At 39.2% G+C, this 27,493-nt stretch overlaps 2 protein-coding genes across 3 annotated transcripts in view; both read right to left on the bottom strand.

The window, feature by feature from the left end:
- LOC137176834 (interleukin-1 receptor accessory protein-like 1) overlaps window positions 1-27,493 on the bottom strand; it is a 301,386-nt gene that overhangs the window by 272,924 nt on the left and 969 nt on the right. The window lies entirely within an intron of this gene.
- LOC137176836 (uncharacterized) overlaps window positions 20,695-27,493 on the bottom strand; it is a 38,458-nt gene continuing 31,659 nt past the window's right edge. The window contains exons 7-8 of the mRNA XM_067582800.1: window positions 21,224-21,326; window positions 20,695-20,849 (exon numbers count right to left, since the gene is read on the bottom strand). Coding sequence (XP_067438901.1) covers window positions 21,264-21,326 — 63 coding nt within the window. The 3' untranslated portion in view covers window positions 20,695-20,849; window positions 21,224-21,263. The remainder of the gene's footprint in view (window positions 20,850-21,223; window positions 21,327-27,493) is intronic.

Below are 27,493 nucleotides of genomic sequence, written 5' to 3'. Positions count from 1 at the left end.
CTAACAAAGAACATGTGAGTCAAGCAAAACCGGTCAGGTTGAGGAAAAAATCTGATCAATAATTCAGTCTAAAGCGATGCACTCCTGCTGATGGCCTAACAGGCGACCGAGTGAGGTGGAAAATAGGGGAATTCTACATGAGAGCTTAAATTGAAAAGAGGGGGGAAACAAGTGGGTGGGAAATCTGATAGATCACTGTGGATGAAAGAAGCGAGACCGTTATGGAGAAAAACTGATGCACAACACCTGGGATGAAAAATGTCTCCTACACACTTTATCAAAAGCACCTCCAGGTATCTGACAGGTGGCACTATCTCAGCTGTTATTGGGAAATATTACTTCACATGTTTCCGCTGCTGCTGACAGACAGTTTGTACACTACAAAAAATGTCCATCTTAAGTAGTGTGCAACATTTTTTTTGTTAGAACATGTAAAAAAAATCAGAATGAAATAAATTTAGCTTTTTTTTCTGAGTAGCAGCAATGCAGCAAGCATGACTTTCTGAGGTTTTGTGACTATAACGTCACATTACCTCCACCTTCACGCAACCACAAGAGGTTCCACAAACATAGATCATTTTACACATTTGAATAATGCTGTGGGTTATTTTATTTCATTTATCTATTTATTTTTTGGGTGAGGACAGTCTTCAAATGAGCACTAATGACAAAGACAGAAGTCCCAGTGTAGCCAACTGCATTTTATAGTCTCAGATACAATTCCATAACTAACTTCCCAAAGGACTAAAGGGAACCACTTGCACTCAAGAAATGCTGACAACAGTTGCATCTATGACCAACCAATGCCAACCAATTTTTCCTACAGACATGTTGTCAAGGGATAAATTAAGAGTTTCTTCTCAGAATTTTACTTTTTAGAAAATGAGACCAGGCAAACCAACCATGCACTTGAATGAGTTGCTCGAAAGTAGCAAAAGGATCAAAAGAGCCTTGCCCACTGTAGGTCAGGTCAAACTGAGCGTGACATTCCCCTGAGACGTCCCTGGAGCTGACACTAAAATGCCAACCACAGTGGTGGTTGTGTCAGACTTGTGCTCTTCTGCACAGAGAGAAAGTCTTATTTGCACTAACAACCTTCATGATATGTACTGCCTTTATTCTCAGAGTACTGCAAAACACTACCCTGTCGCTTATGGCTATACTGTACAACACGAAGCATGCAGACAATGACAAGCAAATTATAGCAATTTAGATGAGTGAAGCTGCTAGGCAAAGCAGCAGAAGTTTGAGCTGGCTCCTGATGATGTGAGTGTGCTACATTGACAAGTGGGCAGTCCAGGAGCCACAATTATCATGAGTCTTATTTTTTGAATAATCTTACTTTATTAAATCTTAGTACAGACAATATATGTATATATAATATATATATATATATATATATATGTATATATGTATATTGACCTTGGAGCTCTACATGGTTCACAGGACCGCAGTCAGAACTTTTAAAAATTGTCACCGCACCTCAATTCAATGCATTTACATGCACATAAGTAACCAGGTTATCATTAGCTTTCAGCAGTAAACAGATTTCTTAAACAGCATGTAGAGTTGTATCAGTGTGAGCAGTCTTTTGAGAACACTCTAAATGACATTTTGTACCAAATATATATGAGCTCTAAGTCTTACGAGAGCTAGCCACTCTACATGAGTTTTATTTTCTTCACTGATTGTATTGTAACGATGCATAAATAGGATAACTGTTTGTCTCCCTACAAAGTACCAGAAGCTACAATCAAATATGCATTTCTCAATCTAGGGAAACAAACGAACAAAAAAAAAAATCTGCTTCCATCGGTCTTATCCTTGACCCAAATGCAGATTCCTACCAAAATGAGAAACGAAGCACACAAACATAAACAGCATGTGAGCTGTTTGGGGTTTTGGGAGTTCAGCTCAATGCCATCAATGTCCAAGTACATTTAAGCTGCTTATGGAATGATGTATGGGAGAGTTTAATCTCTTTATTGATCATCTGATTAGTTTTTCTGACAGTTTTTGGTGACAAGCTGCAAAAGAATAATCAAAACTGGACATTTTGTGCATAACACACAATATGTACATCCCAGCAACCTCCATGAAGGGTAGATCCCCCCCCCCCCCCATTCCCTCTTTCCAGATATCATTCAGACAATGTCTTTGTTAGAACTGTCCAAGGGCGAAGTGGAAATATGTGACCTTCTCTCCTCTTCTTCAATGGAGGGTTGAGCTCTAGCACTGCTGCCAGTGTCAGATGCCAGCATTGATAAAGCCAGAGGCAAGATGGCAACTGTCCACCCTGGAGCCTGCATTTTAAAACTGCTCCTGCCTGCAGCTTTCAGATGGGCACTAACCACACAGAAGAACTCCGTCTCAGTATGCCTTTTAGTCTTTTGGAATTTTTTTTTTCTTCCCTTAAAGGGTTTATTTAATGTAATTGTCATGATAATGTAAAATACTGTGTTGTAATATGTGATAGCTATATTTTAAGATATGGCATCTTTCAAAAAAGGAAAAATGATCTTTTTTATTTATTTTGGTCTTATCAGTGGAGCTCTCAGTCAAAAAAGACACTGCTAAACTATCATTTACAGCACAACAAATAAAGCCATGAGATGCCTCAGACCAGAACCCCAATCCAGTCACACATGAGCCACTCAAACACCCTAAACACACCCTCTAGCCATGGTCTCTTCCAATCTCAAGATTGCAGATTCTTTATCTGCAAAAAAACACCTGGGAACTGTGCCTTCGACAAACTGCCCCATTTACATCAGAGACTATTTGATAATTTTGCCACTGAACTGTTTAACATGCAATTCAGTGAACAAAGATAATTAAAACAAAATGCAGCTGCGAGAGACAAATGTCATGCTTTTCCAATGCGTAAACACACATGCAGAAAATTATAGATGAAATGGCATTCAACCAGATTCAGTTTGCCAGCATGGAAGAGTGTGAATGTGGCTCACAGCAGCCAAAAGTGTTTCATCTAATCACCACCAATAAAACAACCCCAAGCTTCCATTGAGGGAGTGTTTGTGGGCGAGTCTGACTGATCGATGGTCCTCTGTTCACTCGTGACAACGTCATATCATGTAATTTTTCACTCTTAAAATTTCATTAATTATCGATGAGGTCACTGATAGACCTTTAATTTCACCTCATACATCTTAACCAAAGCTTTTCTTGCAGCTCAAACTAGGAACTTCCCTCTGGCACTGTGCCATTTGCTTTCAAAACAGAAATCAAGCTGCAACTAATAAGCCCATCCCAAAGGCTTGAAAGTTTATTTATTTACTTTCCATTCCATTAAAATCACAAAAGTGGCTAATAATCTGTGCTCTATTGATTTGGTGATATAAGCTTTACGAATCCATTGTCACTAATAAACCTGTAATCTTCAATAAAGATTACAAATAAAAATTTGACCTGACAATGATGTTACATGAAAAGTTAAGGGATTGCCAAAGTGATGACAATATATCATAAAGGGGACTTGAATGTGTGTACCAAAATTCATGGCAATCCATCCAATAATTGCTACTGTAACAAATAGCTGCAAGTGTTGTTGAGATATTTCACTCAAAACCACATTTCCAACCTCATGGTGGTATTAGAGGTCATTAGGATTCATCTTCCGAGCATCATGCATGTCTAGTCCAGACTAAAATATCTCAATAATACTGAATGGACTGCCATGGAATTTTGTACAAAGTGGTGGGTCCACCAACTGGCAGACAGACATCGCCAGCCCTAGAACTCTAGAGCTAAATAGAGTCTAAAGATTATCATTAACTTTGCCTGAATCAACAGGTTGTTTTACCTAACACATGTGGTATCACAAACTAATTTCTTAGAAGTGGAATTGGAGGATTTTCTCTGTACTCAGTGCAAACAGTTATCTTCCTGTCCTCATTTGAAAGACTTTTCTGCAACAACGCTGCTGTTGAGAGCACAATTTAGCTTTACTGAGATGGCTGCCCTGTATCGTCATATTGTCGGTTGCTTTGTTACCAAAGATACAACGTCAGCAAAATCAGCCAATGAAGACTACAATGTGTCAAAGGAGATGGCACATCCACTCCTCTGCATACTTTTTCTTTCCTCTTTCAGCTCTCTTCACCTTGTCCTCCCACACTCTCCACCCTGTTCATTCACTGTACAGAAAATATCAGCCTTTTTCTCCTCCTCTCACTTTGCACACTATAGGGATGTATAGCATGTCTTCACGTGTGAGTGTGTGCACATGTGAGTGTGGGTTGGGTGTGGGTAGGTACAGTATTGCTTCCTCTTTGAACTCTTCACAGCGATGGCCAACCAAAGCTGTGATCTATAATTTATTTGCCATGAGACCTGTGTGTACACGAGTGTGAGGAGAGTGCATGTGAGTGAGAAAGAGAGTGCACGGGGAGGAGCCTTGAAAGTCATGTAGATTATAACTAATGAGACTAAACTAAACCCGGGCTCATTCTTAAGTGACAGGTAGGTATAGCAACTGTTATGCGGAGTAATGTGACATCTGTGTTACTGCACATTAAAGCCTAGTAACAAGAAAAAAAAAACCAAAATGGTTCATCCATAGCATGTGGGAGGTGGGGGCGGTGTGGTGTGTGAATCACAGTTTGACTAGTTTCTCAAAGATGTCCAAATTTAAACTCTTTAAACTTTTGTTTTTCTCCAATATTTCTGATTTCATATCACCCCTTCTTTTGCTTTGGACGAGCTGTATAGTTATTTCGTCTTGCATGGCCCAATATGCCTGATATGCCATGTTATTAAGAGACAAAAAACATGAAACTAGCTTTGATCATGTGGTGAACCCTACAAGCTGTTAAAGACAAGACTACATACAGATATGCTATCATCCTACATCACAAAACGTGGCTTCCTTGAGGCGTTTGGATTCTCTTTTTCCCCCTAAATGAAGTTCTGGTCACAGGGATAATCAGATCTCTGCCCACAGGAGGTGGTGAATTGAAACTGTCAAATCAAAACTGTTAAGAGACAGCTGCTGAGTCCAGCTACACCTTATCTTATGCCCATTTTTCCCCCTTGTAGTTTGGTATACAGAATTACAGGTCGGCCAGTCTGGAGTTTACTGTTATTTCAATTCTATGTATGAAAAATTTTAACATTCTCTGCCACTTCAAGCTGCCAAAATATGAAATTGCCTTGCATATTTCTGAGTATTCAGCAGGGTAACGAAAGGTGTGACAAATTAAACATATTAGTTGTAACTACAACATATATTGTTTAATGCAATTTGTCCTGCATAAATTTAGTGTAGATGTGTTTGAGTGTCTTTGTCTATTTTCTCTTATCTCCAACTCACAGACTTAATTACCCGTGTGAGTCCATGTGGAGCGCACAACACAGAGAGGTGGTGCACCACTTGTGCTGGTAATTATTTTGTACTTCACCGCGCTTGTAGACAACCCCCTGAAAATGTAAGCAGCGTCCATGATGACAAAGCATCAGCAATGGGCTGCTCTGGGCTGATTACAGAGTCTTAGTCTTTAAGATGGAATAAGCAGAGAGGAGAAACAGTAGCCATCTTGACATGAAAGGTCAACTTTATGCTTACAGTAAAATGGGTTTCAACTCATTGTACATTTGACTTTAATCAACACAATTCTATCAATTCAAATGAGATTATTTACATAAAAGCCTCAAAAGCAGCAACATTACTCTTTTTTACATGAGAGGATGGTAAACATACAGTTACTAAGCATGAGAACAATTTAAAGTAATTACTTTAAATCACAATTCCCAGTAGTCGATACTGTACTTTGTTGTATAAGAGAAAGAAACTGCAGTTTTTTGACAGGAACTATAATGGTGATTTTTCTTGTTTGCTTTGATAATTACTCATCAAAGCATGTAGATGACAATGCCACAAAAAGGGTTAAACACTCGTATTGCGCTACTAAAATAGACGGGCTTAGTAATTAAAATAATGAGACAGGCATGGAGGTGTGTTTATATAAATGTGTCACTTGTCTTACATTCCTCCAATGTTTAATATATCTCCAAAGTAGCCAGCGGGAATCAAAAGTCATCTACATTAGCATCAGAATTTCAGATATTCTAGGAAACGTCAATGTTCAAATTTGCATCAAAAGTGCAGAATTGTGTAATATAACTGTAGGTTATTTATTCTGAATTGATGCATGTAGCAAATAACCAGAGTGACTAATTTATTGGCTAATAACCACAAACTAATAACAAAGGACGCCTATTAAGTCAGAACATTAGTAAAATGCCATAATGATCATTAATGTTATTAGCATGTATATAGGCTTGACAGAGTTTGTGTTTTTATTGTCCATTCAGACATGCAGCTAATGTTGCTGTTTAGCTGTTAGATTCCTGTTTATCTAAAACAAAGTACTATATGTTATTTTTTCCAAGGTTACCACATGACTCAGGTGCAAGCAACTTAAATTTCAAAAGCACAACTGGATAAGTGAAATCTCTAAGCTTCTAATGGTGCTACAGGTAAAGTCAGGGGATCACCAAAATTAGTAGGATTCATCCTCTGGGGAATATGAATGCCTGTACAAAATGTCATGGCAACCCATACAATAGTTGTTGAGATATTTCAGTCTGGACCGAAGTGTGGTGGGGGACATACTGACCCTGATAACACAATCCCTAGATCTGTGCCAGGCTCAATAGCTAAAGCATCTGCCTGTAAAACTAAAACATCCACTGACGAAATTTACACTTTTTATATTACCATCAAGCAAACTAAACATATTCCTAACGTTTAATACAGGGAACAATCCTCTGTATTACTGGTAAATCTACCACAAAAATTGCCAAGCTTTAACTGCCTAATGCTGGATCAAAATTGTGGGCACCTTACCATATACACTGTTGTGTATGTTGAAGCTTATTCAACAATGCATTATCATGAATTCAAGAAAAGTTGAAATCTACCTACTTTGTCTGTAAATGAAATATTTCAGCATTCTGTCTCTTGCTCTCTCTCCTAACAATCCCTGTCCCTTATAATGAGATGCGTTATTTGGGAAAAGGTCTTAGAACTGGCTGATCATGCTGAGCTCTGCGTGCCGGCCAGGTGTCATCGCTTTACACCAGTGTTCAGAGACAAGACCCCTCACTGTCACCAGCTGCTGTCTTCTAATCTCTCTCTGCCCGTCTTTCCCTACTGTCTTACTATTTAGTCTTGTTTCTTTCTCATGCTCTCTTTATTGCTCCTAATTTCTACCCCTTGTTTTTACCTCCCACTGTATTCACATATTTCTCTCTCTCTCCAGCTTCTGTTGAGGATTGTGAACCCACTTGGCAAAATGTTGCAGAAAATTAAAATGTTCTTTTGATGGGTTTGGAATTACATAAACTCCTACGGCATTTGTTATCTCTTCAGCAAAGTGGGGTAAAGGTCAGGAAAAATACCTTTTTAAAGTTTTCTGGGACTAGTGAAAACCTGTTTACACTGTAAGAACTTTCTTAGACTATTCCCTCAAAATCCCCAATCTTGCTTTGAACAATTATTAATTACAAGCTGTCACTTGCCATGTCCCTGGGGTGGTGAAATTATTAGGTAATGAGGTATTGTCAACGGCGAGAAGAGGATGCTGAATAAAAGAATGTGCTTGTTGACAACTGATTATTGTAATTCATTAAAACTATGCAAGATTCCCTTGAAAGAAAGTTTGACAAAGTGTTGCACCACGTTGCACACATTACAATTAAAGCTCTAAACTAACTGTGTTACCATGATTTTCTTACAGTTAAACTGACAAACCCCAGTGACAAATAGTACAAAAAAAGAGTAAATTGCGTTTGTGCTCTTCATTGTTACGGAGCCAGTTGTCAGCTCTAAAGACGAGTTACCTGCAGAATCTTTCCCTCATCTCCTACAGAGCGAGGGCTGCTAATTTAGTCCAAAGATCTGTCTGATCACTCAGAACATCCGTTTGTGGGTGTGCGGTAATTACAAGATGTGCGCATCACTGTGGAGAGGGATAATCAAGGACATGCAAATGTGGTACAACCACTTGGATTAGCTGAAAAACGTTTTACAACAACAGCTGTCATTATTCCCTGCACCATACCTGACAACCTTGAGAGTCCAGAGATAAGGAGATATTCAAAACCAGAGGGGGGATGTGTGTGTGTTTGTGTGTGTGTGTGTGTGTGGAAATCCTAAGCTCCTGAGACTTTATTTCCTGCATTATAGTCACTTTTATGCTCATTTAGTTATTTATTTGAAAACAAATTAATTAGGAGTGTTCCATCCTTAGCTCTTGCAATTTTATTTGAACATAAAGTTCTTTAGCAGCAAACCAGTTGAACCTACACAACACAAATGAAACATAATGAACAGAATCAGGTATTTCTGTAATGCTACATGCTGTCTTTTGTAAGAATCAAATAATCATGTCAGGACATGAAGTCAAATTTACAAAAATATCACAGATGTTCGTGATATTTGCACAGTCCAGTTATGGCTGATCAATACATCCGCTATCCACTTTTATTCTATCATCTCCTCCTCTGGCTTTGTGCTTTTGGAATTATGCCTGGTGCTATATCAACACCAGTCTGCAGTCATCAAACTGTAATCCTTACCAATGATTTACTTTCTAGGCTTGTTAAAGACCGGGCTTCTAATCAGTGTTACCAGCTGGTGTCGAACTGATACGCCATGTGGGAAGAGCTTGGGAAAAGAGGTGAAATGAGGTGCCCCCGCCCCCCCGCCCCCACTTTCTCAACCAAGCTCTCCAAGAGGACAATTAAAAACCCAATTAAAGGCATCTTGGTTTTTGGGAATAAGACACATTTCTCTCTAGCAACTCAAATTTGTGACCTAGGCTCCGAAGACCATTTTCAAATAAAAATCTTGCCTGCGCAGCTCTAAAATAAACAGAAAATTATCTTTCAACAGCTTTAGCTTCCTCTCATCTTTCTGTCTCTCCTGGAACAAGTAGATCTTGTCTTTGTCAGTATGATCATTACACTGTACGTCTTGGAAAACACTTCATTTATTGCCCAGACAGCTCTTGCCATTGTTCAGCAGAGCTAGCTTGTTGTCACTTCAGGGTGACCTATTCTAACGCCCTCTCTTTATCATCCTCTTGATGTATATTGTGGGTATGCTCCAGATGCAGTGACATAACCATAAGCTCTAATAAACACACATTCTACATTTTGTTGACTGCTCTTAACTTTTGGCTCAGTCCGCTCATCTGTTGGAGCTCCAGTTCATCACTTTCTTACATTTTATGTTGGCCATGAAAATAATTGATTCCCTGAAGACAAGAGACCAGTGAGCAGCAGTGACTGTCCAGTTTAACATTAAAGTTGAGCAGCGACTTGATCGAGTGTCAAGTAGTGGAGGGATTGCTTTGAAATGGAACCTTTTGAAAGTGAGAAGCTTAAGGCTTTAAACCTGGTTAGTCAAATGTAAAACTAATGTTCATGCTAGTCCAGCTGGTTGAAATGCCAAGTGGAATATAATGAAGTGAAGAGGGGAATTCTAGTATCTTTTCTTTCCTCAGTCACCTATACTCACTGCTACCCATGTGATGCTGAATTATTGCAGCGCAGGCCTCGCATCTCAATGTGTGCTCTGCGTGGGCGGCTTCCTACGCTGAGAAGATATGAAATTCGGCTTTGTCAAAATTGAAAATTATAATACATTTGATAGGTCTGCCTTTGCCTTTAGCGCATTCAGTACAATTGATGTGAAACACTCAGAAAGGTGTGTGGGAAGCACATGTTTTCCTCTACTGTTACAATAATTTGATATGAAACTGTGGAAACGCCATATCTATGGATTCGATGTTTAGTATTCACCTCAGTAAATAAAAAAGCAAAGTGTTGTGCTTCAACTAATTGTTTATGAAAACCTACAGCGCATTTTAATTCAATGGAGGATTTTTTTGTTTTTGGTTTGCATTTTTTCAAGACTCTACTATTCAGTTAATAAACAATAATTACAGTACCTTACTGTAAGGCATTCATTTTATTCTCACTTGTCATTTATCAGTGATGGGTGATTAAACAATCTCGCCAAAATGAAATATTCCCTCCCTCCTTTCTCATTTTAATTTCATCATTCACACAATGCGCTATTTCTGTACCCCAGCCCCCCTTCAACATAGCTTATTGTCAACAGTGACTTCATTGAATATGAATTTCCCCCTCTGCTATGATCCTTTTATTTTGACTTCATCTTAGCCACTAAAAATATTCACCTCATGATTAAGGTGGAGACGTGGCGCTATGGCTTTCATTATCACTGAAAAAAACATCCTCTATTTCACCACACTGACTGTGGAGTAAAATTTATTATTTGATTATTTACCTATCACGAGAAGCAGCATATTAAACCTCCTGACTTTGACCAGGCAGATGCAACAGGCAGGTGCACTCTTGAATGGATTGGTGCTGGGGAATTGGGGGCTATGAGCCCTTCATAAATAACATCTACAAACTCTCTTGACTCGGCAAGGACAGCCACACAATAAAATGTAAGTGATAGGGGTTTGAACAGAGGTAGAGGTTGAAATGGTTTTCTGGCAGGGCCTTGCCATCTAAAGTGGGCAGAAAACCCTGGGGGAAAGACATTAGATTTGTTTTACAGAAACATCATTGCTCCCGGTAGATTCAAGATACACTAGGCGAGATAGTTATACTCTAAAAAGCTCCATAATATCAGAACCACTTACTCGGGCCCTGTTTAAACTAATTCTATTTGTGTTCAATATTGACAATTCCCTATTCACAGTAGTCAAGAGTCAAATCAAAGAAACGACAGCTAGTCTATATAGTGTATCTTTCCCATGAAATTGATTCTAAAGAGTCTTTGAAGAGCCACCTGGATTTTTTGCCATTCTCCTGAGGTAGTTTTCCCATTCCCCTGCAACACCTTTTGTCCATTACTTTGCAAAAAGCTTATACAGCAATTCTTTATCAGCACAAGTGTAACTAGAGTTAACATCATGTTTACATGTTTAACATGCTTACAAAGCTGTATCATGCTGTCTTCTTCTTTTAAGGTTTAACAAGGCATAAGCCAATCACAAAAAAGGACTATGTATTTACAATCATGTGCACCATAATTATGGCAACACATAAACCTAAAACAACCTGTATATAAAAAATGATTTATTCTAAGATTTTAAATAATTAACAGAATAAAATGCATATCATTGCCACAAGAGTATGTACATTCGACTCAACAAACATGAATGGGAATAGAAAGAAGCTACTGTGAGTGAATATAATTCAGCACCGCAGTTGGGTGGACAGCTCCATCTCAGGATTTGCTGTTTGCCCAGAGTGAAAAAAAAGTATGAAACATGTAAATCTAATCTAGAGTTGTGTTAACCCAGTAATAAAACTAAGCAACATAAAATATAGAATGTTGATTAAATATGTATCAATGCATCAGATTGAATCAACATGTAAGGCTACTTATTTTACTTACTGCACCAGCTACTTGATCTAAATACTAGCTGTTAAACTGATGAGCTCAAATTATTAATATGATATCCAATAATAATAATCATCAGATAATAATCAAACTCATTAGGCTTTCATTAGGAAAACCTTAAAAATGCAAAAATATACAATCCAGAATTAACTGTATAATCTGCTGTCAATGCTGTTTGTTGTTCCAACCAAAGTGAAAGCAATGGTCAGAAACCTGCCACCTGAATGTTTTGTCTTTTGCTCCTTGCTGATGAGAAAGACAGAGGAGAAAGAAAGTTTCAATAACAGATGTGCTAGCCTTGGAACCTAAGGAGTGTGGGTATTTTGCTTTCCTGAAGCCAAATTCAAAATGGATCAGAACACTACCGGTATGTACAGTAACTTGAATTTACTGCATTGTACATATGATCTTGACTGCAGCTGTACAGTACAAGGCTGGATTTGCATTGATTAGGAACTGCAGCATATTGTCCAAACATAGAATCACTGTTGCGATATTACAGTTAAAACATGGTTAGCATGACTTAGACAAGACTCACATCAGGTGTGGGCTTCACACATCAACAGGCTATCAAAGAACATCAACATCCCAAGCGGCAGTGCCATTATTATGTATGCACAAAAGCTCTGGGGAGCTCCAAGTATTGTAAGAGAACAAGACAACTGAGATAAGAAAAAGTATTTTTTTAGGGAATGTTCTGTAATAGTCAAAGTTGACGCCTGTCGTTCAGATGCAGGGCAAGCTGACTTAAGTCTGGTTATCTATTTTAAAAAAATGTTCAAGTTGAGATAGACACAATATGTGGAAATGGGATGGGGTAACTTAAAAGCTCAAATGGAGCAATAACACTACCAAACAGATTTTTGCCAATTCAGAATATCTAAAACTGTCATGCAGCCTGTGAATTCCCTCATTCTGTAGCAGATAATTATGATGCTTTTATTCTGCTCACTGTTCCCTTCCCAACCGTTATTAATCCATTTTAGAGAGAGAGGACATCATGACAGATGGGATACTTCTTGTGCTCGTGTCCTCCCACTCTGATTGCAGCGACCCATCCATACTGCCCAGGGGGCCATATGTGCTGTACTCCTCCTTGAAGGAGTGCAGGGAAGGGGCATGGAGACACGCCAGCTCGCAATAGCCTCGTTTCCAATACAATGCCAAACATGGTAGCTGTCACTATTCAAGACAGTTAACCTACAGTTTCTTAAAACAGTTTCTTCTACAGTAAGCAGGTTCCAAATTAGATTTTGTCAAGAAGTTAATGCAAAGTTGATCCATGGCATTTTACATTGCATCAAAATAAAGTGTGAACTATTTCTGCATTTTGTTTTGCCGGAAGAAATGTTTCACTGACTGTGCTATTGTTACCAATAAACAAATAGCAGTTCTGATCTTGTATTACACTAAATCACACTGGATTTGACCTCAGCCCTGACAGCCACCGCAGGGTTCTACTGTGAAAAACTGTCTATTGGCAAGAATCCAGGACTACTTTGTCATGCCAGAAAGAGCTTTTATGGACCATTTCCAACAACATGTGCCATTTCTATTGACCTCAATAGTCACCTCCATTCGTCAGTGCTACCCCGGAGTGCTGCTATTGAAAGGATAGTCGCCCAGGTTGGCTGCCATCTCTGATGTACAATATCTTAGGCTAAAGTGGAAGGAGCAGAGAAGAGGGACTGAGCAGGCGAATTTGCATCAATCTTCCAGGTCTCCATCTCTACAGGAGGCCAGGCTCGGCACGCTATGTTCTTTAATTTTTGTCAAACTCTGTGATAGATTAGAAAAAAGTAATGAGGTCGAAGGGGTGAGATTATGTGACGCGAATACAAATTGTGCGCCTATCCACTGAATCAGACTGAAATGTACATTCCATTGAAATCTTGCAGTTATTGAATGCATTTCTTTTTCTCTGGCATTGAACTCTAATTTGACACATAAAGGATCACACTGCATTCCCTCAGCAGGGAAACACTGCACCCATCGCTTATTTAAAGTACAGCTTCCAAATAACGGAGCCATTGTGAAACCAAACTAACATAAATGACCTACAGTGGCTTTTCTATCTCACTTCATCAAGAGTGATATGAACACTGATCCAGTCAGCTGGGTCCATTGTGTTAGATGCTGTTCCAATTGCCTCCAAACTAGTTCCCTTTGTAGAGCATGTATTGCCTCTAGCATTTGGAATCCATTCACCATTCAGAATAAATGAAATAACATACTGCAAAAATATGTATATACTATTGTCATGGCTTCTTCACTCATTTTTTAATGATATAAACAAAAGTCTTCAGGTTGATAGTAAATACGAAACCTGTGCAGGTGCTGAGTATAGAACGGGACATATTTTCTGGTCCAGAAGGTGACAGTTATGTAAATGCAGCGTCCTAATCTGTCAGTAGTGCTCCTCAAAGATTGATATTTTGACAGCATGACAGACTTAAGCCTTCTATTTTTGGGAGATAGCTTCAACTGTCAGAAACACTGACTGAACTGTCTTGCATCAGAGGAAAGATTATGTTTTAGGGCATACTCTCATTTAAGCTTAGAGTTTGATTGACCACAGGAAAGGCCTTTCATCAACTGGATTTGGGCTGCAGGTAATAATAATTGTCATCATTGATTAATCTGTAGATTGTTTTTAGGTTAAGCAATAAATAGTTTAGTCCATGAAATGTAAATCTTTAGATTCCAGAGCCCAAGGTGACATCTTTAGATTACTTGCTTTGTTCAACCAACTGTCCGATATCTAAAGACACTCAGTTTGCAAAGATAACAATACATGATCTAAGTAGTTGTTGATTTTCTGTCGGTCGATTCATCCATTAATTGTTTATTTCTTTCAGCACTACGTACATTGTTTCTTAGAATTAATTTAGTGTTAAAGGTTTAATCAAATCCTTTCACTAGAGACATTTTGTATGTTTTTTTCATATACTGCAACTTAAATAATTTCCATATCAGCATGAGAGAAAACCTCTTAATCATGTACATTTATTTCCAGCAGTGCAGTAGTTTCCAGCCAGTTTTGTGTTTCATTTTTTTTCAAAAGTAACATGACAGGTAATACAAATGGCCTTATTTCCAGGTGCACAACACCCCCTGCAAGTTTAACAATTAATGCAAAGCATTTGACAAACTACCCTCTCAGTGAACTTCTGGCAGAGGTGGGCTTAGCACAAAAAAGCCATTGAATACTTTGAGTGCACCGTCTGAAGCAACTTACAGAACAATTCTGCAAAATTTGCAGATTACTTATGCATTAACTTACAATATCTTCAGCATTAAAGGATAACTGTAGCATTTTTATAATGCAAAGTATGTCTACACTGGATGGAAGACATTTTTCTATAACTACAGTCTACATACTGTACATATCCATTGGACTCAGTGTTCACATGTGCAGCAACTGACTAAATGTTCCCGGAGGCGGCAGGCATCTGACCCAATGATGGCCCTTATTCTCCTTAGCAGATGCAGAGAGTGCAATCACTGCTCATACAATTACTACTCCTAACAGTGCACAGTAAGCCACTGGGTTCAGATTCTGTCTAAAGTGTGTCTCAAAAATATCCCCAGAGCTCTTCATTCAGCTTCATTCTGAAATGAAGGAAATCTCTCCGGGGGTATTTTAAGCTGTCATATTGGAAAATAATGTATGCAAACTTTGAACTTTGAAGAGATGACATGGAGATATGCAGCTGGGTTATGGCTAATATTATTGACAGTTACTACAAAAAAGTCATTTGACTATTTGAATTTTCATCAGGGAGATAGAGTAAATACTACTCCAGTTTCCTGCAGCAGTCTTAATATAGACTCATTTAAATAAGGAAATCCACTTTGACAATAAATATAAATCCACCCTCATCGAGCTTTGAGGGATTCAGGGATATTTTGGGCTTTTATGGCCAGGTTCTCAGGTGGAAAATACTCTGATGGAATGAGGGTTTTCTCCTCATATTATTAATCAAACCAACAATGCATCCAAGGAAGCCAGTGGCGCAGAATGTACTTTTTTTGCCCCTCAATGACACTCTGCTGACCAATTTCCCATCACTTGCTCCAACTCACCCCATTTTGAAGAAGCAGCACACTGACTTTATTACCGCGGCACTGGCAGACAGGGACTCATAAAGCTGACGGGTGTGATAACTCGTCCCCTACCTTGTCATGGCTCGAAGAGGAGGATGGAACAAAGGTGTGATGTAGAAGGGCATGAAGCCATCATCCCGCAGTGTGCTCAATGGGTTTTCCCAGTGACACCCTGTCGCTCCAGATTTAAGGACTGAGGGGAAGGCCCAGACAGTGATGGGTGATGGAGTGCTGGCGATGCACACAGGGCCGATGTACCGTGATGTTTACGTCTCGTCGTGCACATCTTTGAAGAGCAGTTCTCTTTGACTGAGGCACTTTTAAGGGTCCGGTGTGAGAAGGGCATTGCGGTTTTCTGACTCTGTTTCTTTTAAGCCCTTTTTAATCTAGGGAGAGATTTCGGTATTCATTTTTTATGTTAATAGTATTAATATTAAATCATATCATAAGATCATGTTTATTTAATGTGGACACCAACAGGTATCTTCACCTGCTGAGTTAGATAGTATATACTGTCCACCTCTTCTTGAGTTTGATCTCAAATTCAGCGCTATAAAAAATAAATCTGAAAACCTTTACATACTCTACATAAAGAATGTGCACAACAACAAAATAAGCAACCTTGGTTCCGTGTGTTAATGCAACAATTCATAAATTCAAAAACCATGCATACGCCATTTCCCACAACAAACTGGTATTTGTACAAGAAGAACGAGCGGTGAGAATGTGAACACCAAATGCATACATCTTGACTTAATGCAAACTTCTGACATAGTATGAGTGTGATACAGTGAAGTGGAAATGGAAAAATAAGGTGAGAGAACAAATCAAATATGTAACAGCTGTTTGTTTTTGTAAGTATGATGTATGATTTTTTTTCAATAAACTCACCTGGAAATTTAAATTATGCAATAAGTCCTGTAATCTAAATGACAAAATAGGTTGTTTGGTACTGCCTTTATTTCTTCTATTTTTTGTGTTACATTCTATTCATTTTACACATTGTGAAGCACACATGCTATAACGTAAAACATCTTTATAACATCTGATGATGATTGAGATACAGAATGGCTGTGATAACTGCTAGTTTGCAGAAGTGTATGTGATGAATTGATGTAGGCATATGCAATGGCTGCTCTGACACTGCTGAAGTGTGGAGCAGACAGAGGCATGTCTGCAAGCATATAATGGCTCTCTCTGCAGGATTGGAGATCAGGCTTATACATGTGCACACAATTAGTGAATGAGATTCATAAAACAGTCACATATATGTATGGCTGTATAAATCTGATGCAAGGCTGTATAAATCTGATGAAAATAGTGTGTATTTCTGTGACTGCATATATCAATACAGAGTTTTATACATCTGCCTCAGAAGTAACCCAAAAGACTTATACGGTATTGCCAAACTATTGATTTTGATCCTGACTAATCGCTTTATAAATAAACCTGATGTGTGCGATTTCGGAGAAAGGGCTCTGAGTTACTGTACAGGTGAGAGTATTTTGAATAGCTGAGCAGTTTAAGAGGTCATCACTGGTGGGAGGCTATCATCTTGTATTCACAGCTCTGTAAGTTTGCTCGGGGGCATTGCCGACCTCTGCGCTGACACAAACTTATTGCTGGTGTAAATCACACTCCAGCCACACACCACTCCTGCCCTCTTCCCATGAATATTTAAACAAGTATACATACACACCACGCTGCCTTACATTGTCTAGAATATTATTGCTTGCCTGAAGTTATGTGTGAATTATGCTTTTGTCTCATAAAGTGCAACTTTGGATATTTTCTTTTACATTTTATGTATATCCAGACACATTTTGATGACATTGTAGATGAATAAATATCTAAATAGAATACCCTCATGCACATTATGTTGTTTTCTCCGCGAGGTTACTGGGGACACTGAGAAGTGACGGGGTGTATCCACACTAATGCATCTCTGCTCACAGACAGATGACACACCTCCAGACCTATCTGTTCATTTACCTCCACAATCAAGATTCACAGCTCTATTTTCCACTGCCCTGTTTGCCAGAGGTGCTCTGTTTTCTTCAGTGTTAAATGAATTAAATGGGCGGGCTGCCAAAAGCACGGCTCATTCCACATACCAGATATAGCAGCATGTCTGCGTCTTGGGTATGTATAGACAGAAATTTTTAGTGCATTCATACGTTGCCTGCGGCTGATTCAAAGTGATGGATTTTGGTTTCAGAGCTCTGCACCATGAACTCTTTTCTTAAAAAGGTCAAGATCAGGGCTCTTAACTAACTTTTTTCACCATCCTCCTGGAACCATCCCAAAATACAGTCTAAGCTGTCCCCAAATGAACATGGACCATCCCGAATTTAAAATCTTTGTTTTCCTACATTATCATTAGTTAAAATCATTCAAAGTGACCTTCTGACATAAATAAAACATTACACAAAATGATTAGATGATCAATCATCAACCTTATTTAAATTCATCCGAAATGATTCGATTAGAGACTAGAGGTAAATCAGTCACACCACAAACAAAGGATTCTCACAAAGTGAGGAAAATGGATGAAATGAAAACTGCTTTCAAGAAGCAGAAAACTTTTACCTCTGAAAAGTATGATGCATAAAATAGATCCTGATAAAACATTTTAATGGAGCTTGACAAGCTGCTGCCGAGCCAGCAACGGGGTGGGTCCAGGCCTAATTAGTCTTGGAACTGGGCTCTCTTGGTCCTGCAGCCACTACTCCACCACTTGGTGACTGCTTTCTCTGCATTGAATCACTGTACATGAGGGCCATGTGCAGGAGGAAGCAGTAAGCATCTCGTTAGACAAGCAAGGCCTCCAGTCTGACTTAATTCTCTTTATGCTGGAGAATCCACACTCACAGCATGATGAACTCATGGGGAACACTTGTGGGATCTCCACTATGACCTTCATATACTCAAACTGGTCTTCCCTTCCAACAGCACCCTGAAGTAGCCAACACCACAGCACCTGGGGTTTGAGGTGCCTGTAGTGATGCTGAATGCGGACTTTCAGGTCAAGCCACTCTCTCTTAGCTGCCGCTTCAGAAGTAAAGTCCCCACATGCTGCAAGGATGGTCTGGAAATCATCCATGAATTCAATGAGCACAGCATTGACAAATGTTGCTAGTTCAGCTGTGTCTTCTGGCCAGTTAGAAAGATCAAAGAGGGCAGAAGTTGCCTTCAGAATTCCTGTCTCCAGATCCCAAAAGCGTGCTGACAAATCTACACAGGATGTTGATGAGGCAAGGTAAGGAAATTTTATTTATATAGCACCTTTCAGACACAAGGCAATTCATAATGCTTTACAAGGGCATAGAAATACATGGAAAATAAGACATTAGGAAGACATTAAGGTTGCATTTAAAAGACATTAAAAAAAGAAGACAAAAACATAAAAATAGCATTTAAAAGACAGTAAAAGGGCAAAAACCAAGCAAATAAAGCAAATAAATAGTTTAAGATGAAGCCCTGATTTAAATGAGCTGACAGTTTAAGCAGACCTCAGATACTCAGGAAGCTTGTTACACAGGTGGGGAGCATAGAAACTAAAAGCTGCTTCGTCTTGCTTGGTTTTGATCCTGGGAACATTGAGTAAACCTGTCCCAGATGACCTGAGGGGTCTGGATGCTTTGTAACGTAAAAGTAAGTCAGAAATGTATTTGGGATCAAGACCATTTAGTGCTTATAGACTAGTAATAGGATTTTAAAATCTACCCTTTGACACACAGGAAGCCAGTAGTGATTTAAGGACCAGTGTAATGTGTTCCATTTTCTTGGTGTTAGTGAGGACTCTGGCAGCAGCATTCTGAGTGAGCTGCAGCTGTCTGATTGATTTTTTTGCTAAGACCTGTGAGGACACCATTACAATAGTCTAGCCTGCTGAAAATAAACACATGAACTACTTTTTCTGTATCTTGTTTAGACAAAAATTTAATTCTTGCTATGTTTTTTTTTTATAATTGTTTTTATGTGGCTGTTGAAATTTAGGTCACAGTCCATAACTACATCATGATTTCTGGCTTGATTTGTAGATCTTAATGTCATGGAGTCAAAGTAAGCACTGACTTTTAATTGTTCTTCTTTGGAGCCACAAACAATTATTTCTGTTTTTTCTGTGCTCAGTTGTAGAAAATTCTGGCACATCCACTCATTGATTTGTTCAATGCACTTTTTCAGCAAATGTAAGGGACTGCAGTCATGTGGTGACACTGTTATGTAGAGCTGTGTGTCATCTGCATATGTATGGTAGATGTTGTTACAATGTTCCATAATCTGAGCAAGGGGGAACATGTAAATATTGAATAGAAGAGGACCGAGAGTGGACCCTTGAGGGACACCACATGTGATTTTAGTTTGCTCAGATTCATAATTGCCAATTGACACAAAGTAGTCCCTATCCTGTAAATATGATTTGAACCAATTTATCACAGTGCCAGAAAGTCCCACCCATTTTTCCAGTCTGTCAAGCAGTATCTTATGGTCAACAATGGCGAATGCCGCACTGAGATCCAGTAATATCAAAACTGATTTTCACAAGTGCAGTCTCCGTCCTGTGGTGTGCTCAAAATCCAGACTGAAAAGCATTGAAAAAATTGTTTGGCACCAAGACAGCTTTGAGTTGCTGAAAAACAACCTTTTCAATGATTTTTCCTAAAAAATGTAGGTTTGATATGGGCCTGTAGTTATTTATTACTGAGGCATCCAAATTAGAGTTTTTTAAGTGGTTTAATAATTGAAGTCTTCAAGGCCCTTGGAAAAAGGCCTGACTGAAGAGAACTACTGACTATTTGTAGTACATATGATGCTTCACAGTCAAAAACATATTTAAAGAAGTGTGTAGGATGAGTGTCAAGGCAGCAAATAGTTGGTCTAAGGTGTTGGACAATTTTTGTCAAGGTTGCATAATCTAGGGGGTGAAAAAGTGATTTTATGCTGTGGCACAGCCAACATAGCCATTTTGCCCGAGATGGAGTTACACACTGTTTGTCTTATCCTCAGTATTGTATCTATGAAAAAAGATCCAAAGTCATTGCATGACTTGGTGGAGAGCAGTTCAGGAGGGACTGATGCTGAGGGGTTTGTCAGTCTGTCAACAACAGTGAATAGTGCGTGCATTATTGTTATTTTTATTAATAACATGGAGCTGTAGTGAGTTGAAGGTGGAATTGTCCATTTCATTCCTGTTGAGCTGGACATTCTGCCAGGTGTTTCCAGGTCCAGCCTCATCCAGTACCTTCTGTAGCCTTTGGCCTGGGTTTGTCTGAGTTTGTAATAAAAAAGAAAGAAAGAACTTTATTTTACTCTTTACTATTGTAATCCATAAAAATGAAAAACTTTCAAAGTATATTATATTGCAATTATAATAATAAATATTTGAAATGTGTATAATATGAAATATTTACTATGACACTGAAAATGTGTGACCTTCCATATTGCATAGGCTTACATTATTCACATTTAAAATATTTCTTATTATAAAATCACAGCACAACAGTTTTTCAATAATATAATCACAAGTTACAAAATATCTTTACAGTTTTTCATATTTAGGGCTCATATACAGTAAATACCAGTTATAGCAATTCACATAGAAAATAATAATGTTCAACAATTAACAAAATAAATGTTACTGACCTGCATGGCTACAAGTGACAGTGTTGTCATTTGTAGTCCATCACAAGACCATCTGCAAGGTTAGTCCATCCCTCTGAAACAGCAGGCTGAGCTGCTTCAGCTCCTGAAGAATGTCCAACACCAAGTGAATGAACATCACCATCTTGTACTGTGTCAGGGACTGATGAATGGAACATGCTGTCCCTTTCATTACTGCATTGGCCTCCCTGTCATTTGGAACACTAGCATGGCTCTCAAAGTGAACCAGGGTAACTTTGAAGTTCTTCATCAAACCTTCCAGAGCCCTGTGGAAGCCATCTTGTCCCATCAATGTTGCCTGATTTGACCACATCTATGCCCATGGCTTTCCCCCGTGCATGGAGCTCATGGGAAGCCTTTGCAGAGTGGGAGCAGTGCTTGTAAACACCACTCAGTGCCTCCTTCAATTCAGCCAGCAGAGGCACTTATGTGATACTGTCAAGTGCTGACAGCTCCAATCTGTGAGCCACACACCAGATTGGTACAAGTGAGGGACACAGTTGTTTCAGCTTGGCTGCCACTCCATTGCAAAGCCAACCATCCGGGATTTCAGGTCCTGCTCTGTCAGGGCCACATTCCTCAAACCAACAAGTATGGCGTCAAGGATGCCTTGGCTGTGGACATGCTCCAATGAAACAATGTCCACAAAATGATTGACAGGTTTGCCATCTTCCACATATGTCACATAGACCATCTCCTGGTCCTTCATGGAATGAATCAACACTGGAATCAGACATGACAGAGAAGAGGTGTGTGTTCTTTAGTTTTTTCACCAGGTCATCCCTCATAGATCGACCTATGGCCTGGACAAAGGTGTGACAGGCATTGTCAGTCTTGTACGTGTTGCCAAGTACAGACCATTTTCGAGATGTAAGTCAACTCGGTTTGGAAACATGGTGAAGGGTGCTTCTTCTCTTGCCACGAAGTAAGCTATATTGAATAGCTTAATCATCTTTTATCTGACAGTCTCTGACATACGTTGTAGCACACAAGCCATGTGTGTTCTGCTTGGGTTTTCTTTTGCAGGCTGAGCTCCCTCACAGTCAGAATGAGATGTTGTTCTGCTATTTTCTTGGAGTTTTTTTATCCGTATTTTGCCACCAACAAAAAGGTTGTTCCCTTTTGCAAGACTGGGAAAAACACAACAGCGTTTGCACAACATCATGCCCGTCCCTGCATCATATTCAGCAAATGGCACGGTTTTCTTCCACTCTAGCAACCATTTGCGTTTTCTTTTTGCCTCATATTTCCTTGAGCTTGAGGCATTTGAGGCAATCCGCAAATAGAAAAGTAATAGGTTCACTATACAGTGTATAGCATACAGTATAGTCACATGGCTTTAAAGAAAATACATCAATTTAACTTAATCAGTAGAGAAGTGATAACCTTACTATATTCATTCATTGATTTGTACTTAGTACTTATTTGCTAGTTAAACCTAAAGAACAAGATTCATATGATGCAATAGGTTTGCCAACAAATGCATATGTTTACAAGACACTACTTACACACTCTTTTTGTTTCCCCTGTCAAGTACACACACACACACACACTCTCTCTACATACAGCGAGAAACTGAACAGAATGAGAGTAGGCGGGGACCGGTTTCTGTCACACACATAAACACATACAGACACACACATATCAGATCATGGTCACTTTTGAGGACATTACATAGACTTACATTAATTTCCTTGAGACTTACCCTAACCTTAACCACTGACCCAAAAATCAGCTTTTTCGCAATTAGGGACACACCTTAACTGGTCTGAGGTCTGAAATTTGTCACTGAAATTAGTCTATGACACACACACATACACACACACACACACACACACACACACACACACACACACACACACACACACACACACACACAAACACACAGAGCACACCTGTTGGCTTGCTACATGCTGGCTAACTGAACTGAAACTGTAGCTGAACTGAAATTGTCTTGGGACATTGCATTAATGTTCTTCAAGAGACAAATATTACTAATGTTACGGAGTTTTCTAGTTAGCTGGTGTGTCTAATTTGGAGGAATTGGACAAGATAAACTTGTCATGGGGAGAGGGCAACATGTTGCTAAGGACAAAATGGAGAGATCTCATTACAGCCTTATGTCCCATAGAGGATGAAGAGGAGTAAGTAAGTAAGGGGTGCGTTTAATGTTAGTAACATCATTTGAGTTGTTGCAGAATTTTGACTCCTCATAGTTAACATTGCCTAACATTAATGTTATCATCAGCTCACTGTAAATGCAAACATCGGCTGCTGACTCGTTAGCTAGCAAGCAAGCAAACAACAGTAACATTACTGTTAACACCAAACAGTCTAAAGTTAACTGGTAACGTTAACATTAATACTAGCAAGCTCACCTCATAAACCTGGGTTGAACTCCCCTTTGCAGCTGTGGCTGTCATGAGAACAGAGGCTGGTGGTTCAGGGTCTGGCTCTGCTGTTTATTTTCTCAATGTAATGTAGAAAAATTGCAGTATCCCACCACAGGCCCCCACTGCCATTGTGTATCACTCTGACAGTGAATACCTGCAGTGACAGGCATCTGACAGGATTTTGCGGGTCTAACCAATGTTCGTGCATGTGTGTGTGTGTATGTTTTCAAAGAGGTTTAATAAGAATTGTGTGTGCTACACAAAACTTGCAGACAGTTTAATTCTCATCACTGTTCATTGTAACATTAGCAGGTTTTTTTTTCCAACATCCCAAAATGAATTTACATCCTTCCCAATCCATTTTTTATCAGCCCTGGGACGACAGGAGGTCCTTAAGCTTAAGATGTGTTAATGTCATGATAATAAGAAAAAATAATTATACTGGCTTCAAGTTATAATTACAAAAAGTAGTACCTTTAAATGCCAGTGCAGATTCCACACTCAGATGCACAAAAAAGCTGCAAAAGAATGTCACTGTGATGAGCACAGAAGCTTTTCTAAATGAGCTGCAATAAGCTTTGTGCCTGAGAAATGGCGAGCAGCAGACAGCCCAGCCTCGGCTCTGCATGACTGGCTCCGTCAATGGCAGCATACGGAGGCCCGGCACTGACCAGGTGGCTCTTACATCTGGCCCATTAGCTCTAAACCACTGCAATGACTCTCCACGCCACTGAGAGCCTGTTGAAATAATATCATCAGGACCTGTAAGTGCTGAAGGCCGCCTTGGCCATTGCTTGCTCAGAAGAGCGAGTCAGCCACACTCTGAATCCGACCAGTCAGCTCCTAGAGACGGTCATTTCCTGAGTGGAATATATTGCAAACCTCTGCAAGGAATTTGCTCAGGTTTATGCTTAATACACTGATACAGTATGGATTTGATATATAAAGTAGTGCTGAAAATTAATTTAATTTGATAAATGATCATAATTTATAAAGTAAAAAAGCCAGTTCCAGCTTCTCAAATGTGGAGATTTGCTGGTCTTCTTTGTTTTATATCATTGGAAATTAATTGACCTTTGAGGCTGAACTGTTGATGGAAGAAATTATAAGAAGGTATATATATTAATGCATAATCTTGGACTCTGAGAACTTGTAATGGACATTCATCACATAGTAGACATTTAGTAGATTACAAGGCTAAGCAATGAATCAAAAAATTACAAATAGGATAATTGTTGAGGAAAATAATGATTGCAGCCCTACATTAATGAGGTCAAATGAACATTCTGGGTTTGGTACTTTAGGTTACAAAAGTTTATAGTTCATTTCTATAAATATGCATTGCATGTAGCTAATGAAATATGCCATCTTTTAAATATTTCATAAGCCAAATATTCAACACTTACAGAAAGTTTTATTAGCATTTTAAAATGCAAAACAGCAGCTGTGCATCTCTGACAACAAAAGTAAAGTGACAGTCAAACTGCAGAAGCTGAACTACAACAACTTCAGTACACCTTTGTGGTTTTCAGATCAACAGCATAAAGCAAAGATGTTTTTTATGCTGCAAAGATTCTGTAGTATATTTTACTCAAACGAAGCAGCTGAGTTTAAATAATAGATTTTTTTTTGTCTGGGACCTCAGCCGAGATAATCTAGAGACACGTCTGTCTCTCGTGAATTTTGTGTCCCTGTCAGGTCATGGTAGTTAACGCTAGCAAAGCGGCCAGGTCTTTGGCCTTTACTTTCCAGTCTCCAGTCCCTTGACTCTCAGGGACAAACCCCCACCTCCAAAAGCATGTCTCTTGCCCTGAGCACTGCACCAAGTGACACATTCTATCCATCAACTGCTGCGCTGCAACATACGAAGCAAAAAAGTGCAGGGATGGCAAATTTTTCATGCATATGATATTCGGGCAACAGCACATCCGCCTACGATAACCCAGGAGAGCGAAAGAGGAGGGGGGTGGGGGGCTTTGAAGATGGATTACCAGATCACGTCATGAGAAAGAGGCTGCTATGAGCAAGCAGCAATTTCAAGAGAAGGCACTCAGAGCGAGTAGAGTGTGTGGGGAGAGGAATACAGATGCTCATTTGGTATGAAGAGTTTATTTTCATGTCAACAGAAGAATACTGTGTATTAGTGTTGTCAAATACTTTAGACCCCAAGCTAAAAGCCATTCTCCGTTCTCATAAATAATAATAAAAATAGATGTCACGGCCTTAAATTTGAAATTATAGAGCCACTCACATAAGTGGTGATAACACCAATGAATTTTTGCTTTCCCCTATTTGGTTTTAGCAATCAATTTTCTTACAGCTAGGCTACATTTGGCATGTTAAAAATCTTCACTTCAGCACTGTGTTTTATGACTGTAAATCTATTTAGCGAAAAATTAAATGCATAATTCAGGGTTGAAAAAGCTGCCCAGTTCATCTTACAAAAGGGAACACAAGCCAAAGAAACAGAAATGGTGATCTGTTTATTGTTCCTCGATTTATTATGACTGATACAGCAGTGACAAAGAAGTTAGGCTTGAAATGTTCTGTGTTTCTCCTGCTGGCAACTACTCTGTAAAAAACAAATAAGATTAAAAAAACTGAGTTTTTGTCCTTAAATGACAAGGGCTTGCTGATGAAGTTGCTCCTAAATAAAGAAGGACCAGCATAATGAATGCTCAGGTCTCACTCTTGCCAAAAACTGCATTACAGTGCTCCTAATGGTTTCCCTCGTCTGATTCAAACTATCTGTGAACGTGCTCCCAGCAAAAGTGAATTAAAACCCCCAGAGAGGAATTGTGGGAGGGAATTGCGGTGTCCGAGTGTGGGGACAAAAAAGGCCCAGCGGATACATGACCCCATTCACAAAGCAGGGGCAGGGGTGGCCATTATCATAAGCTCCCTGAAATGAACGACAATCCATCACACCCAAGGTGAGCAGCTCTCACTTAGCAGCGCTTTCCATCTCAAGGACAGCATGTGGGTGAATGCACGAAGATGGCACTGACAGCAGCAGGATCACACAACTCTATAATTTTACCGACACTAGCACTTCAACTTCATGTCCTTTGAAAACTGCATAAAATATGTATATGCATGTATTCCCAGAATTAGTTCTGGACATTGTACACAACCTCACCACATTTCTGGAAATGTGATTTCATGTTGTAGGCATGAATAACCTGAAGGCTGCTTGCTTTCCACATATGAAGGGATTATATAGTGACTGAACAGGCCATTTAAATGTGGTTGCCAAATGAAAAGGTTAGGCAACCACAAAAACTTTAGTTAAATGGTTATTTTCTGACCTATCACGGCTATGGACGGTGCTGAAAATTTCATCACTTAGAGCTTTATGTAGCTCTAATTAAATAGGAACAAAGTTATCTAAAAACACACACAGACAGGGCCCAAGGTTGAAGCCAGAAAATGATTAAAACACATCCATTCAACACATTAACAGTCAAAGTGCAACGGAACCTGCCCACCTCTGATTTCTGAATGTCCTTGAAGTCACTTAAGTTGCCTGACCAAGACGGAGACTATAAAGAATAGGCTTCATGATTAAGCGCTTTAGTCACCTGCTTGGTTTGTAGACTATTTATTGCTCAATAGGTTTAGAAATTAGGGATTGGCTCCCAGAAAGACATGAGTCCAAATTGCTCTGTTGTTCAAACAATGACATAATACCAGGTTGCACAGTCTGGGACGCACACTTTCCTAGTTTATTTTCATGCAGGACCTTAGCTGTGCAATGGAGGGAACAGTTTAAATGTGTGGGCTCATTTTAAATTGGATGATGTGGAAGATTTTAAATAACCTTGTTTGGCCTCGGTGTTGCTGTCTCTCCCTCTGGCTC

Source organism: Thunnus thynnus, chromosome 24 (genome assembly GCF_963924715.1).
Source record: "Thunnus thynnus chromosome 24, fThuThy2.1, whole genome shotgun sequence".
NCBI lineage: Eukaryota > Metazoa > Chordata > Actinopteri > Scombriformes > Scombridae > Thunnus > Thunnus thynnus.
This window is presented reverse-complemented; position numbering and strand designations above follow the sequence as displayed.